We start from the raw sequence: 16,848 nt of genomic DNA on the forward strand, positions 1-16,848 counted from the left end.
TATAACTGCGCTTATGCACAAAACCAAGAAAATCAACTAATGGAATGAATAGAGGGAGTGATGCATATAATATACTTATTAATGCAAGGTTGTAAGTCGATAAAGGACAGTAAACATCGCAACTCCACAGAGTTATTACGCAAAAATTGACCACAGCGCTACAAATAATAAGAACAAAACCGAGATGAAAAAGTATTTTATTAGTTACAAAACACATCAAGCTTTCTTCTTGCCTTTACTAAGCGCTTTCTCCTTCTCCATCTCTTTAAGCATTGGACAGTTTCTAGAGTCGTGATGGCTCAACTCATCGCACGCCTTACAACGTCTAAGAGGCCTAGTTGCCTCCTTTAAAGCCTTTTCTCTCTTTGAAACCAGTCGGCTCGCGGAGCTGCTTGCATGACCCTTCGTCTTTACAACATCCGGAGGATGGACCTCTACAACTTCAGGCCTTGGCATTCCGTAAAATTCTTCAATCATGCGCCTCTTTTCAAACGTCGAGGTTGGAGGAGTTCCAGCTTGAAGAGAATTACCAAGTTCTTCCAAACCACTTACGAAACCACGAAGCACTTCAATGTTAATCTCAAAACGTCGAATAAAACCGTAGAACAGCGATATTCCTTGATTTGTAACAGTCTGCCTATCCTCAACGGTGGACCTTGTATCTACGGTGACATCAAGTCCATGTACGGCCTTGGCTAAGGGAGTCTTCATCCATCGGCTGTTGCAGTACATCTCTGAAATTTTTGACACTTCATTGTTCCTGAATAGAAAAAAAATGTGGCAACACAAATAGCCGTGCCTACCGAACAATTTGCAGTCGCACGAGTATGATTGGTCAGTCTTGTCGTGTGTCACGGAATACGAATTCCGTCGGCTATCCCCAAGCTTGTAGGTGTCAATCGTATTTGTTGATGAAAAACCAAGCACACGGCATCTGTCATTCCCATCAACAATTTCTTCTTGTATCTTCCTGAACATACTGTCTGTGTAAATCGTCGCAGCATATTTCTCGAAACCCAACTTAGTAGCCAATATAGGCACGGAAGTAGCATCGTTGTAGTCCAGTTTTGTTCTAGCATTCCGCTGAAAGTCCAGTGCATTGTTGAAATACAAGTATAATTCGGCAAGGTTCGCTCGGGGCTTCATAAAATTTTTGTAGAAACTGTTTTCAGATTCTGATATGGACGTAGTCCTAATCATCGAACCGAGTGAGAAATCTCTAAAGTAGGCCGGTATCCACATCTTTCTATACTCGTACAATGTGTTCAACCAATCAACGTCTTCCAGCTCATAACGCTCAATCACTCCATTCCACTCCTCTTCAAATTCGTCGGATTCAAGCAAGTCCGACCAAACGCATGCATTGAATTCCTTCTTGAAATCTTCGTCCCTAAGCAACCGGCCTGGAACCTTGGAAGCCAACTTGTGCATTATATGCCACATGCACCATCGGTGTCGAGTTCCTACAAGAACCTCTTGAATAGCTGATCTCATGCCCAAGTCTTGATCGGTCACAATCATTTTGGGGGCTACACCCATGCATTCAACGAAATGTTTGAACAACCAGGCAAAGGCCCCTATTTTCTCGTTGCAGACCAATCCAGCAGCAAATGTTACGGGTTTACCATGATTGTCCTTCCCCGTGAAAGGTGTAAAGATCATGCAATACCTGCGATGCACACAGGTATGCAGCATTAGCATAATTAATTCTGAATAATGCATAACGATAAAGGTTTAATGCAAATGTATTGCTTTATAATGCATTCAGTAAAGTACAACAAAATCAGAATATAATGTATACCTGTTTGTGTTGTAAGTGGAGTCAAACGCCACTATGTCACCAAACATATGGTAGTTCCTCTTCATCAAACCATCACACCAAAAAAGGGCAACCAACTGGTTAGCAGCATTAACTTCGTAGTGATATGTGAAGGCATCCGACAACTCCTTCTTCTTCGCCATGTCGTCCAACACCATCTGCACGTCACAACCGTGTGCGAATGCTTTGATGTCGCGAGATGTGTTCCTGATATCCCCAAGATTGCAACCGACAAGTTCAAACCCACCGAGGATTTCCTTCAACACCTTAAAGGTAAGGGTGGGGCCTATATTAGCCTTGGAACAGTCAAGAATGAATTTGTGATGTACGTCATCCAACTTCCGGTTAAGTGTCATAAACTGCTGATGCTCCGACTCCACCATACAATGGTTGTGAACCTCGTTGAACTCGTGAATAATATATCCCGGTATTCCTGCTTCGGAAAAGTACTTGAAGGATATACAAGCTTTACAACCACACCGCTTGGAAAGCCGCCTGCGTTTAAGAGTAAAACCAGAGCGTGCATTAACATCGTCTTCCTCGTTCGACCTCTTGCAGCCCTCCCTATTGCATACCACATAATACCAAGTAGTAACACCATCCGCCGCCTTCCTCATACCTTGTTTGCGCGTATCAAACCCAACAGCGCGGGCATACACATCATAAAACGCAAACGCAAAATCTAGGGATTGGAACTTCTAACCAATCACAGACTTCAATTGTGGAGAACATTCAGGTATAACAAACACTGAACATAAAATCAAAACAACAAGCGTATTAGAATTTAGTTTCATTAAATGATATGAACCATACATTAAATATAAGAAAGAATGCATTATACTTTAATATTTGTACATTACATACGTCGAATAAAACCACACAGCGGCCGAGATAATAACAAAACCCTATTCAAAAAACTGAACCTGGTCGACTAAACAAAATAATACACCCTCAAAACCAATGACTGCTAAACCGTAGTGGATTAGATTAAACTCGTCCAATACAGTCAAACACGACAACTAATAAAAAAACCCATGAGATTATATAATTAACAAAAATGACATCAGAATAAACACAAAAATCGTAAAATATCAAGAAGATGAACGAACTCAGATTCATAATCAAAATATGAAGTCCTTAAATTACCTTCTTCCATTGTTGGAGAATAAGAAGAAAAATCACAAAGGCTGCAAGTTTTTCTATTCTTCTAATAAGATGAACGAACTCAGATTCACGACTTCCTCCGGATTAACGCCTCTGTGATGTATTGATACAGAAATATTTTTTTGGAGAGAGAAGAAAGATTCTGCTAATTCCATGAAAAAAACCGACGCAATATACTGTGGAGAGAAAATCAAGCAAGTTTCTATAACTAACTCTAATGTGATTTCCTAAAACACCCTACACGATTATTTTAAGCATTTAAATTAATAATATGTGACATTATTTAGGGCCATAAGATCTTTAAATTGAATGGCCAAGATTAAAAAGGAGAATAGAACATAAAACCAAAGAAGGATATGAATACATCCCTATATATATATATATAGAGAGAGAGAGAGATGTGATCATATCATAACCCCCAAATCACATAATAACTCTATAACCAAATCTGGACCACACATATTTGATAATCTTGTGGTTGAGATTCAAACTTAGATTTACTTCATAAAAAAGGCGCAGAGGGGTAAAAATGTAATTTCCTCATTTAATTTCTGAATTTTACTCTAAACGCGTGATTCACGCTTTCATTCTGTTTGAACTCAATTCTCTCACCTTCATCTTCAGCTTCATCTTCACAATTAACAGATCGATTCTCTCATCTTCATCTTCCATATTTCTCGCCTATTTTATTTCAACATCTCCAGATTTTCTTCGATTTGTTCATTATTCCGTAGTCTCCAGATTTTGTTTCCATATTTCTCGCATAATTGTGATCGGGAAGATGTTTTGAATTTTGCGTTCTTATTTTCATTGATTACCTCTTCAATTGCTGTGAAAATTTGCTTCGATGGAATCTGTAGCAAATAACGAATGTAACAATCATTATTGATTGTGTTCATATTCATGTATTGAATTTGATTTTAGATTAATATTAGTTGTCGATTGGTTTATGTTTCTGATGTACTGAAATTCTTATTTGATTATATTATGTATTGTCGATTATGTGTTAAAATGATACTTTTGGCTTATAAATATTAGGTTTACTGCATAACATGATAGTTTTGTCGGATAAAATGATACTATGATAAAATGATACTTTGGGCTGATAAAATGATAGTCATAGCTGATAAAATGATACTTTTCAGACGTGTCATAGCTGATAAAATGATAGTCCTAGGTAATAAAATGATACTTTTGGCTGATAAAATGATAGTCATAGCTGATAAAATGATACTTTTGGCTGATAAAATGATAGTTATATCTGATAAAATGATACTTTTGGCTGATAAAATGATACTTTTCAGGCGTGTCATAGCTGATAAAATGATAGTCATAGGTGATAAAATGATAGTCATAGCTGATAAAATGATAGTCATAGTAGTTGGTAAAATGATACTTCTTACTAATAAAATGATACTTTTGGCTGATAACATGATACTTTTTGGCTGATAAAATGAGCAACCTTGGAACAAAGTTTCTACAACGGTTTACATCTACAAGGAAACTTCTATGACAAACTATCTTTGAAGAGGGCTTCCAAAATAATTTCAATTGAACAATACAGAAGAGTTCTCTTCACATTGCACAGACCTACAAATGAAAAGTCTAATCTAGTTCAAATTGAACCACAAACAATGGCAAAATAATGTTTAAAGCCTACATAAGTAAATGTCTACCAACAGAATCTATGCTGAAGTATGGTAATTAAAACAAGCGCTGAGTTTCAGTTAGAGATCCTATCATGCTCGCGCTTGGCTTCACCATCTACGCACTTCATGCCTGTTGGGCGGCATCTTCCTGGGCGCCATTAACAGCAGGCGCTGGTTGTTCACTGTCAGCGACAACAGCTTCTGTTTTCTTCCGCTTTGTGGCGGACTTCTTTCTCGTTTGAGCCGCAGGACTCTTCGAAGGCTGCGGAAGCAATAAGCACCAAAATATTCAGGAAGCAGAAAAATCTAGAAAGAAGAATTCAACATCACGAATGTTCTTACCTAATAAACAAAAGATTTCAGTGTTTTAAACATTTTATGTAATTATATAAAGTCAAAGTATTCACAAATTATCATTTTATCATTTTCAGAAACTATCATTTTATGCACCCAAAGTATCATTTTATCAAGCAAAAGCACAATTTCTACATTTAAACAGATCATCTAAACACATAGCAACACACACACACAAAAACACAGAGACACACACAACAACACACACAAACACAGCAGCAGTAGCCTCAGGACACACACACACACAAACATAAAGTATCATATTATCCCATGAAACTATCATTTTATAATCTGAAACTATCATTTTATCCCATGAAACTATCATTTTATCTTCTCAAACTATCATTTTATCAAGGGCAATTATCATTTTATCAACTAATCATTTTATAATCTGAAACTATCATTTTATCCCATGAAACTATCATTTTATCTTCTGAAACTATCATTTTATCAAGGGCAATTATCATTTTATCTTCTGAAACTATCATTTTCTAACTTTCAATAAGTTCAAAAAAGCAGAGAGGGCATAACTTGTCACTTAAGTAGAAGAAAACACTATTCACAAAATATCATTTTATCATTTTCAGAAACTATCATTTTATGCACCCAAAGTATCATTTTATCAAGCAAAAGCACAATTTCTACATTTAAACAGATCATCCAAACACATAGCAACACACACACAGCAAAACACACACACAAACACAGAAAAACACACACCAGCAGCACACACAGCAAAATGTAAATCTAAATATATAGATTGTTCTCAATATTGTTATGCATGAATGATATTGTATAAATATAAGAAATATCTACACTAAAAAACTACAGAATCTAAAAAAATCGAGAAAATCTCCAGCAAAATGATAAATCGAGCAAAATTAAAAGTGAAATAAGTAATAAACTTCATCCAACCTTTCTTCGATGATGCTTGATCGTTTTCCTTCGACATTTTCCAGAATCGGATGATTTTTCCTTCGATTCGAAGGCTTTGAAACGCGATTCAAAGGGTTTGATTGTGAGAGAAATTGATGTAGGGTTTGAGTGTGTGAGAAATCGAATGGAACGTTTGAGTCAAGTTTCCTTCTTTCCTACCAAATTTTAAAACGAAATGACAATTTTGCCCTTAATATATCCGAAAATGATAGTTTTATTTGATAAAATGATAGTTTTGTTAGATTAAATCTAGACCACATATTTTAAAAATATGTGGTGGAGATTTAGTTATAGGGTTATCACACAAATTGGGGTTATCATTATAATGCACCCCTATATATATATATATAGGATTGTGATCAATTAAGATTATTTAGGCTAATTGAGAAATGAGATGCAATATCAGCCACTCATTTTTATTAAATGAGTGGTCCAGATTTTGCCACACAATAAATATTTTTAGCTTAATTTATTATGAAAGGGTATAATAGTCATTTCATGTTTTAATTTAGGACTCTTCAGCTTTCATCGGCGATTTCTGTGAGATTTGCGATTTGTTTGAGTTCTCTGATGAATCTATTCCAAGGATTTATGATTCAATTGATTGAAAAATTAGAATTCAGACGATTTCAACGATTTCAACTATCTCTGATTCGACGATTCCTTAGCATATCAATTTTCCAAAAATAGACGACCAGTTCGACGGATTTCGGTGTTGATTTTGAAGTTTTTCGGTCGATTTTACCACTTTGATTCTGTTTTTATGTTTTATTTGTCGATGCCCAGTCAAATCTGTTCCTAATCAGTTTTTTTTTTTTTTGCTTTTTCATCTTTAGCTTCGATTTCAGTTCATAATCAATACGTAAGTGTTATCTGATGGATTCTTCATCATATTCAGAGTCGACGTCGACGAATGGTGGAGGTAATTTTGTTTGATTTTCATTAACATGATTTTTTTGTGTTATGTTGGTGAATTATACTCTGTTGACATGAATGCAAATTTGTTGACTTGATGTATGTTAGTTGTTAAATATTCTATGTAACTATACTCTTTGTTGACATTCTGATTACATACAAAATAGTTGTATCCAAAATGCATCCTCTGGCTGAAGACAAATGCAATTCTGTTGACATGATGTATGTTACATGTTAAATATTTTATGTAGCTGTACTCTTTGTTGACATTCTGTTTACATACAAAATAATTGTATCCAAAATGCACCCCCCCAGCTGTGGTGTTTGTTGGTGGAGGAAGGGGTTATGGATATGGTTGAGTGTCCATGGTAGGATATCTGAGATGTTGGTGTTAGTGTGTTGGTGCTGCATATTTTGAGATGTAGTGTTGAAATTTTGATTCTGGATTTTAGAAACCCTCTATGTTGTCACTTAAGATATGATAGTTGACATTATATGTTTCAGCTTGTTTCGTCTCTCTCACATTCATATAGTGTCGCTCTTCTCGGGTGAATTATGTTTCACTGTTGCTTTTGTTTTAAAATCTTCAGATACTGTTGTTTTATTTTTTAGATAATAACTTGTTGGAGTTAATTGAATATTTGGTTGGAATCAATTGTCATTTATCAGCTTTTCGCTGAAGCCGTTCACACATGATTTTTTTCCGGTGAGATTTGTGCGTGTTGTTTCTTCTATACAGAGTACGTTTTTGGTTGTTACAAACGTGATCCTGAACAAAATTTTGCTCAGTTTTGTTATTCTTATGCTTGGAAGGGCAAAGACGAACTGTCGAATTCCTCCGATATAATCGATCGCAGCTGGAGTAAAAATGCAATAATGAAATTTTGGCACAGTTTGTTGTCTTTTGTGTTTGGATAGGGATAAAATTGATGAGGTTCGTGAATTCACGAAGAAAATCATGAGAGAAGGAATCGGAGCTATGTCGGCGATCTGTGGCTGATTAGGAGCTCGATTCCGTGACTCTGATGAGGAAGGAAGTTGTCGCGATCTGCAAAAAGGTTGAAATCGTGACGTGAGATGTGAAGATATTGGGGATCGACTGTCAGAAGAAGTTTTGATTTGATGATTTGATGATTTTTCTTATTCTATCTCTGATTTCCAGATTGATTTATCTCTTTCTTCATATAGGACAAAGAGTATAAATAATCGGTTGAGGCTTTCGATGATAAGAAGGAAAAGGCGCAGCTCCTCGCGAAATTAGTAGAGGTAGATGAAGCTCTTGCTTTACTGGTTTCAATTTTTGCAGATTTGTTGTTGACGTTGTTCGATTTTTGCAGTTGGTGAGTGAAAGCGAGAAGCTGAGATCAAGTAAATTAGAAGAGCTCTGCAAGAACATATAGTTGACGCTCCAGTTTGAGGAAAAATGATGACGCTCCAGCTTCTCGGTGAGAGATCTGAAGGTGAGAGGGAGATCTGTGGAATTAGAGCTCCGGAGAGTAAGGAGATGAGGTTGAGAATTATGTTTGAGATGTTGGTACTGGTGTGTTGGTGCTGCATATTTTGAGACATAGTTTTTGAGATTTTGATTATGGATTTTGGAAATCCTTGTTGACACACTGTTGTTTTGCTATAAGTTGTTGACATTTGATATTCTGGCTATTGATATATGAATTATAAGTGTTACTTTTTAGTTGTTGACATTTTAATACAAGTTGTTGACATTTGATATTCTGGCTATTGATATGTGAATTATTAGTGTTATTTTTTAATTGTTGACATTTTAATACTGCGTTGTTGACATTTGATATTCTGGCTATTGATATGTGAATTATAAGTGTTATTTTTTAGTTGTTCACATTTTAATACGAGTTGTTGACATTTGATATTCTGGCTATTGATATGTGAATAACAAGTGTTATTTTTCAGTTGTTGACATTTTAATACGACTTGTTGACATTTGATGGATCTTATTTAATTTTGCACTTTAGGCACGTAATTAATCATTTTGCTTATGGAAATTTTACTTCTGGCTATGCTTTTCATCTTGAATTATTGGTTGAGGGCTTTTCAAATGACAAAAAATGGTTAACTACATATATAATCTATGTCAACTACATATACAATTCATGTCAACTGCACACATATAATGTCAACTACATATACAATTCATATCAACTACACACATATAATGTCAATTAAACAGATGTAATTATGCCAACTATTAAAATGTATTGTATGATAATGATGTCAGAACTTGTGTCAAATTAAAAAAATAAGAAAAAATAGTTGTATATTTTTTTAGTTACAAGGATTGTTTTTGAGCTGTTGACATTCAATTCAAGCTGTTGACATCTCAATTCAAGTTGTTGACATATCAATTCAAGTTTTTGAACTGATTGACAGTTGATATATTATTATAGACTTCATGGTTTAAAAATCAGATGTGATAATTGTTTTACATATCCATCTAAAAAACATGTTAAGATCAAATATTCAAACCATTTTTTGTTCAAATCAGAATAAGGCAGTTGTTTACTTCTTGCTTCTACGGGTAAACCATTCCTTGTACTTGTTTTGTAATTCATTCAATCTGTGCCTATTTGCATTTATCCAGTTTTCAGAGTCTTGTATCATTGTCAATTGCAAATACAAGTCATGTCAACTACGGTACATATCGTGTCAACTACGGTACATAATATGTCAACTACACGTACAAGCCATGTCAACAACAATTATAATTCATGTCAACTAAACTGTCAAACCATGTCAATTACACGTACAAGCCATGTCAACAACAATTATAAGTCATGTCAACCACACTTTCAAACCATGTCAACTACACGTACAAGCCATGTCAACAATAATTATAAGTCATGTCAACTAAACTTTCAAACCATGTCAACTACACGTACAAGCCATACCAACAACAATTATAAGTCATGTCAACTACACGTACAAGCCAGGTCAACAACAATTATAAGTCGTGTCAACTACACTTTCAAATCATTGATGTTTGTTCTTCAACTACACGTACAAGCCATGTCAACAACAATTATAATCCATCATCAAATTTTTGTACTCAATCATATAGTAGTTATAAGCCTCTGTTTTTATAAGAACAATTGCAGGGAATCAAGCACCATAAAAACCATCTGCATCAATCATTGCTTCAACATGGTCTCCTGAGTTAAAGACATGTTCAGTCACTGCTTCCACTTCAAAGCACCATAAAAACCATCTCCATCAATCATGGCTTCAACATGGTCTCCTAAGTTAAAGACATGTCCAATCACTGCTTCCACTTCAGGTGACAACTGCTGTGTTACAAGGCAAGAACATCTAGAGATAAGTCAATTTCAAATTTCACATTTGAGAAATATCAAATAACTGGTTGATTCAGTTACTAAGAAAACATTGGTTTAAGATACTTATTTACTTCTAATATGAAATCATATATATATATATATATATATATATATATATATATATATCTAACTTGAGCAATAGTTGTCAACAAAGCAAAATGGGACATCCGAGCATACAACAAATAGACTACAATAGTACTTATATTCACAACTTATACAAGTTCAAACAATTAATCATCAAGGCCACATATCACCAATTCGAATTCACAGAAGTATCATTTAAAGGATGCTTACATCAGCTTTATACGACGAGCAGGAGGGGTCCAAAGGGAGAACCCACCTCTTGTTGACCCACTCGCGGTAAGGCCTCAACTGCGAGGGGGTGAAGGAAAGACGCTCCTCTGTCTTGTACAGTAACACCTGATTTCATCCGCTTCCTCCAATGTCTGGGTGATCTCTCCCTTAGCAGTAGAGACATGACTTAATCCATCAGTAGGGCCTTATTTGGCCAACCCAAAATCCGAGAGCTTAGCATTTCACTGCTCATCCAAAATAATGTTTGAAGACTTGAAATCTCTGAATATAATCTACACGAAAAGCCATCTCTTTATATAAAGTTACGCTGCTGAGGTACGTTGAGGCGAATTTCGACAGAGAGAAAGTAGTTATACTTGAATTTTCATGCCCTCATGAAGATATGCTAGTCCTTTTGCAGCATCCTGCGCCACATTTAGCCTAATAGCCCACGGAAGAGATACATTTGGTCATGTTCATGTAATTGAGGAAACTTAATAAATTGTTATAATCATTTTTTGTGATGCAAATTGGTATGTGATTGCATTACTTACCCAAATGAATAGCAACTTGTTTCTGTTTGCACTCCGATCAGTAATATTGGTTAAAACACCTTCTATGTTATGCCTGAGCAATCATGCATTCAAAATCATAAAACATTTTTCATAAATAACTAAACATGAATGGAAAAGAAAGAAATAAATGAAGATCAGAATTACTCTCTTGCAGAAGACCACAGAGTAACCTCAAAGCGTTCAAAGCAGAACTTGAGAAAATCAGTGCAAAATGGCCTCTTAAAAACTGTGACATGAAAATACAAAATCAAGAAAAAAGAACATAATATCATAGAAAATATCAAAAGTGAGGAATAATACTGAGAAATTTTCCATAAACGACATCGGGGCGAAGGCCTCGAACAGTGGCCTTATCCTTAAGGTGAACTCTGTTAACAAGGAGGTCATTCCTCTTTATGTGAGTCTGTTCTTTATTCTAATTGTGCATCTCTTCATCTTCGCTGTTTATTCGTATTTCCTCTATACTTTTCTTTTATTTTTTCAAATTTTTTATTTGATCTACACTTCTAATCTCAATAACACTCCTAGTTTGCTTTGATATTTTTCTTTTCTCTGTTTTAAAATCAAACAGAATAAATCAATATCAATTATACACGATATCATGTCAATAAAAAGTATACCCTGTTGACAACAAATGCATGTATGTTACTACGATTATGTCAATAGATAAAGTACACAATAAATCTATGTCAATAACAAGTATACCCTATCGACAACAAGTGCGTGTATATTTTTAAAATTATGTCAATAGATAAAGTACATAATAAATCAATGTCAATAACAAGTATATCTCATATATAGCAAACACAATTATCTGGTTACTATTATGTCAATTTGACTATGTCAACAGCGATTCTAATAAGTATACACTATGTCAATAACAAGTATATCATGTTTAAAGCAAACATAACTATCTTATTACTTTTATATCAATTGTTAAAGTTTATAATGTCAACAGCAATCCAAACAAGCATACACTATGTCAACAGTATACAATATCATCTCAATGACAAGTATATGCTGTTTATAGAAAACACAAGTCTATTATCATAACTATGTCAGTAGCTATTATATGAAATGTCAATAATATTAAAAATTTAAACAAATCCTTAACTGGAAGCAGATGCATGTTCCCTTTCGTTTTTTCCAGCAGCCTTGTTGATTTCCCTCTCTTCCGATTCTACCATCGCTAATCAACAACAAAAAAATCAGCAGAAATCGAATTCAGAAGAAAACAAATCCAGATCTGTTTTAATACACTAAAATCGAAGCAATATACTTAAAATTTGAATCAATTTCTAACCTGAAGAATTCGCTTCAACGACCGCCGATTTGGAATGCCTTTTTCTGGCTACAATCGGTGCTTCAGCTTCAACTACTTCTTCGATCCTCATTTTTGGAAATTAATTGATGTAGAAAACTGAACGAAGTCTAAGATTAGGAGATGAATTGCGACGAAGGGGAGAGAAGATGCAGAATTGTAGAAGAAATTTGGGAGAGAACTCAGAGAAATGTTCGAGAGTTTAGCGGCGTGTTTTGAATACAACTGGAACATTTTTGAACAGAAATGACAAAAATACCCCCCTGTTGACATAAACCAGACATTGTTGACATCGCACAAAGATTGTGAATGAATGGTTGAGATTGCATCTCAATTCTCAATTAGGCCCAAAAATCTCAACCTAACAGGACCCTATATATATATATATATATATATATATATATAATTGAGAAACACATTCCACTAACTTATTCAACTCACTTCTCTTTCCATTTCTTATAATTCTGCTCAAACCAAATAAGACTCTTATTGTGAATGGAGGAAGTACTACTGTACATACTTGAAAATATAACTGTAAACATATACAGACCATTACTCTTAATAGAATTCTACCTTTTCTTCTTTGAATCAAACTCTCTTATCAACTCCTACAGCTCTCTTCCAAAGTCTCGATGACCGTTCTTCTATCCAGAGTTCCTGATGTCCGGCAACTCTGTACCATGAGCAACAGATTCACCAATACAAGAATCGTAACGGATAAAGATTACGGTGATAGCATGGGCAATAGATTCTCCAATAAGGATTCCAATCTTGATTGAACAGATGAACAATCGACTCCATTAATTTCCTCCAACACCTTCACAACTTCAAATATCGTAGGCCTATGTTCCACGACTGTGCCAACACAACCCGCTGCCATCTGCAATGCTTGTGCCAGCGCCTGCTTGTCTCTGTACCTCAGAAAAGCGCCATCCACCAGTTCCGCAGGCCAGTCATGGGTATGATTAACAGATCGAACCAGCTCAGGCAGCAATGAAAAAACTTGAGATGAGACTCCGTAAAAAAGTTCAAGCAGCACAACTCCAAAGCTATAGACATCAGAAGCCTGTGACACTTCCCCCGAGCTTGCTACTTCTGGGGCACAGTAGACTAAATCTAGTACATGTGGCAGCCTCTCGGGACTTATCAGATTTGCCAATCCAGCATCAAAGGCCACAGTGGTATGATTTTGGTCGTTGATGAAAATATTGGAGGATTTTATATTTCCGAGCACGAGCATCTCATCTTGTCCGTGGACATGAGCGATGCCTCTTGCTGCATCTAGAGCAATCTTGACTCTGGTCACCCAGTCTAAAGGTATCACACCATCACCTCTTATCCCTACAAAATCAACATAAACACATTCAAAAACAATTCTTGAACATTGCTTGTAATCTGCAGATAACTACCACATAACATTTTACTTTTGGACAAAACAAGATTCAACGTACCACGTAGCGAAGATATGCAGCCTTGACTGTAATAATCATACAACAAAAGCATTTTCTCTTCCATAGTAATAAGCCTTTAATCTACCGATATTCATGTGATTCATTCTTCCAAATAACTCCACATGCTTCTGAAAATCCTTGAATGTTGGATTCACACCTTTAAATCTCTTCACCACAACTATGCTTCCATTGTCGAGTATTGTCTTGTAACTAGTACCGAATGATCCTTTCCCAACCACCTCTGCAGAAGCCTCCAATAAATACTCGATCTCAAACACGGGACCAACATTAACATCCTCAAGAAATACAAGTTTTCCTTCTTGACTCATTGAGTCCAAAGACCGGCTCACTCGGCTCGATATGTCAATATCCGCCAACATCTCCACCACTTCAGATATTTTAGGTCTCTTTTTTGCTGAATTAGCCACACATCTAATTCCTATTTGCAGCATTTTAATCATCTGTTCTCTAATGGAAGGATGCTTCAATAGATCAGGATCAAAAACGTTAGCAGCCCTCTCTTTAGTTTTAACTGAATTAACCAGCTTGACTAGGTTAACAGCCGCAGGAGTCTTTCTAGTTAGAAGTTGAAGTAGTAGAATTCCAAAGCTATACACATCTGATGAAGTGGATATCAGTCTAGTTTTCGCCATGTTTGAAAACAGGAAATATGATACACAACCATATAGTTGTTGATTCAGAAAAATATTTGATGCCTTAATGTTTCCATGGACAAGCATCCCACCAAATTCATTGTGTATTTCAGCAATGCCCCTAGCTGCACCGACGGCAATTTTTACTCTAGTTTCCCAGTCTACATTTTTCGTCTGGCCTGTGAAATATGATAAGATATAAAAGAACATTGCTCTGGTCAGTGCTCCATTATATCAACATCTAAATGATATGAAGTGAAAAGCGAAATCACCAAATGCACTTGATAAGATGTCGGCATGAGGAGCATACCGCACATTTGGCATGATAAATACGAGACACAAGGAACATAGAACAAATAGAACTAACTAGATAAAACTTCAACATAAAAAAGTAGGAGGCACAGGAAAAAAAAATACACAAGGAACAGAGAACAAGCTGAGTTAACTTGATAAAACTGAACTAGAAAATGAATAACTAACAATACACCTCTTCCGAAGAGGGAGAGCGCTACACACAGCAATCGCTTATACTACTTTGTACACTTCAAATGTAAGGATCAGTAAGCCCCATTTATAAGACTCTACGTAAGACTCCAACTTGAATAAAACTCTAAAAGATAGCCCCATATCTAAGACTCCACTAATAACAAACAACTAATAAACTAAATAGAATACAAACTACAATGCAATATCAGTATGGTTAAATAGGACAACACTGCCAAATTAGTTATCCAGTCACAGAAATAGGATGAGGTTTGGTTCATTCATCAATCCAAATATCTAGAGGGAATCCATATTTATTTAGTCTAATCACTAATTATCTTAGAATAAACTCACTCAATGCAGCATCAGAACTATATCGCAAATACAACACAAATTTAAGTTCAATTGAATAAGGAACAAGGAAATCTGAGCTGAACCTATGGAGTTTAATGTACCATGTAATAGCGAATGCACACTTCCATTACTGTAATAATCATACAGCATAAGCTTTTCATCCGCCGAAGAATAATAAGCTCTTAACGCAACCACATTTTCATGCCTAACTTTTCCAAGAATCTCCATGCTCCGCTTGAATTCCAGTTCAGAAATACCCTCTGACTCGAGCCTCTTCACCACAAACCTTGGCTCGCCATCCATCATAGCCACATACACACTTCCAAAGGTTCCGGTCCCAAGCAACTTCACAGAAGCCAAGGCTGAATTTTCGACATCAAAAGCAGGGCAGAACTGTGAGAACAGAAACAGCTTCGGAGGCAATTATGTAGTAATATTGAAATTTCGAAGCTCAGATCGCCAAAGGAAGAAGACAGATACGAAGCCCCGGAGAGGGTGCTGGAAGATTGATGGCAGAGTTCCCATATCTGCTGCTTCTTTATAACAGCAGCCACCAGCCTCTCCCAGTTATCATAGATTGCAGACATTTTCCCTAAATTGAATCTTGCAGTAATCAGCAGATTCAACCTAATTTGTTTCTAAGACTTCAGCTGGAATTTTTCCTCTTTCGTTAACCCTAATTGAAAATTAAAGCAAATTAATACCCATTCAACAATCTTCAGCTAGTAAAACAGTTGATGAGGCGAGACGAATAGAAGACAACAGAAATTTCGAGACACTCAATTTGAAATGATTCGACGTCATCATACCTTGAATTTCACTAGATTGAGGCGAGGCGAAGAGAAGACAACAGGAATTTCGCCGGCGAGAAAGGGGAAGGATGAGCAGCGGATACAGCCGGAATTGCAGTGGCCATTTCGTCCCAATATAAAGAAAAAACCGATCTTTGACTTGTGCTCCTTCCATGAAAAACATCAAATAATAATGCAAACGGTCAAAGTCTGAAACTCTCAACCTTCGAATTGCAGTGATATGGACAATTTTAATCTATCACGCGTTTGATAAATTTGAGTAAAGATTGAGTCAAAATGTCAAGGGTATATGATTTATGGGAGAAATTGATCGGCTCTGTTCGAGACAGGGAGGAGCTCCGGCGACTTGCTCTTCGCACCAGCTCCGGCTGCTCCAGTGTTTCCGATCAAATCGAATCTTTCCTTCAAAATTACTACTTCCTCCGTCCGGCTAAGATAACACATTGCTTAGCCGGCACGGAATTTTAGGAGTTATTGGTTAAAGTGTTTAATTTGAGAGAGAAAAGGTAGGTGTAGGTATTAAAGTAGAGAGATAAAGATAGATGAATATTTTAATAGGAGTGAGAAAAAGTGGTTGAGTGTATTAATTGGAGAGAGAAAGTTATCAAAAAAGGAAATGTGTCATCTTAGTTGGGACAAACTAAAAAGGAAAACGTGTCACCTTAAGTGGGACGGAGGGAGTACTCCCTTCGTTCAATAGTAA

At 36.0% G+C, this 16,848-nt stretch overlaps 1 protein-coding gene and 1 pseudogene across 2 annotated transcripts; both read right to left on the minus strand.

Moving 5' to 3' along the window:
* Positions 1-216: 216 nt before the first annotated feature.
* Positions 217-12,465, minus strand: LOC148930730 (protein FAR1-RELATED SEQUENCE 5-like). The gene is made up of 8 exons (XM_089066591.1): positions 12,375-12,465; positions 12,186-12,260; positions 11,216-11,297; positions 11,051-11,123; positions 4,763-4,894; positions 1,802-2,517; positions 324-1,669; positions 217-263 (listed from the first exon to the last, which is right to left on the minus strand). The coding sequence occupies exons 1-8, from the start codon at positions 12,463-12,465 to the stop codon at positions 217-219; spliced, it is 2,562 nt and encodes an 853-aa protein (XP_088922717.1).
* Positions 9,802-16,605, minus strand: LOC125200067 (putative inactive receptor kinase At4g23740; annotated as a pseudogene). The gene is made up of 10 exons (XR_016137445.1): positions 16,143-16,605; positions 15,435-16,009; positions 12,966-13,733; positions 12,375-12,491; positions 12,186-12,260; positions 11,216-11,297; positions 11,051-11,123; positions 10,874-10,937; positions 10,497-10,789; positions 9,802-10,151 (listed from the first exon to the last, which is right to left on the minus strand). The product of XR_016137445.1 is annotated as a putative inactive receptor kinase At4g23740 (transcript).
* Between the last annotated feature and the right edge of the window lie 243 nt (positions 16,606-16,848).

This window comes from Salvia hispanica, chromosome 3 (assembly GCF_029641045.1).
Source record: "Salvia hispanica isolate PSC_SH4W2 chromosome 3, Shi_PSC_v1, whole genome shotgun sequence".
NCBI lineage: Eukaryota > Viridiplantae > Streptophyta > Magnoliopsida > Lamiales > Lamiaceae > Salvia > Salvia hispanica.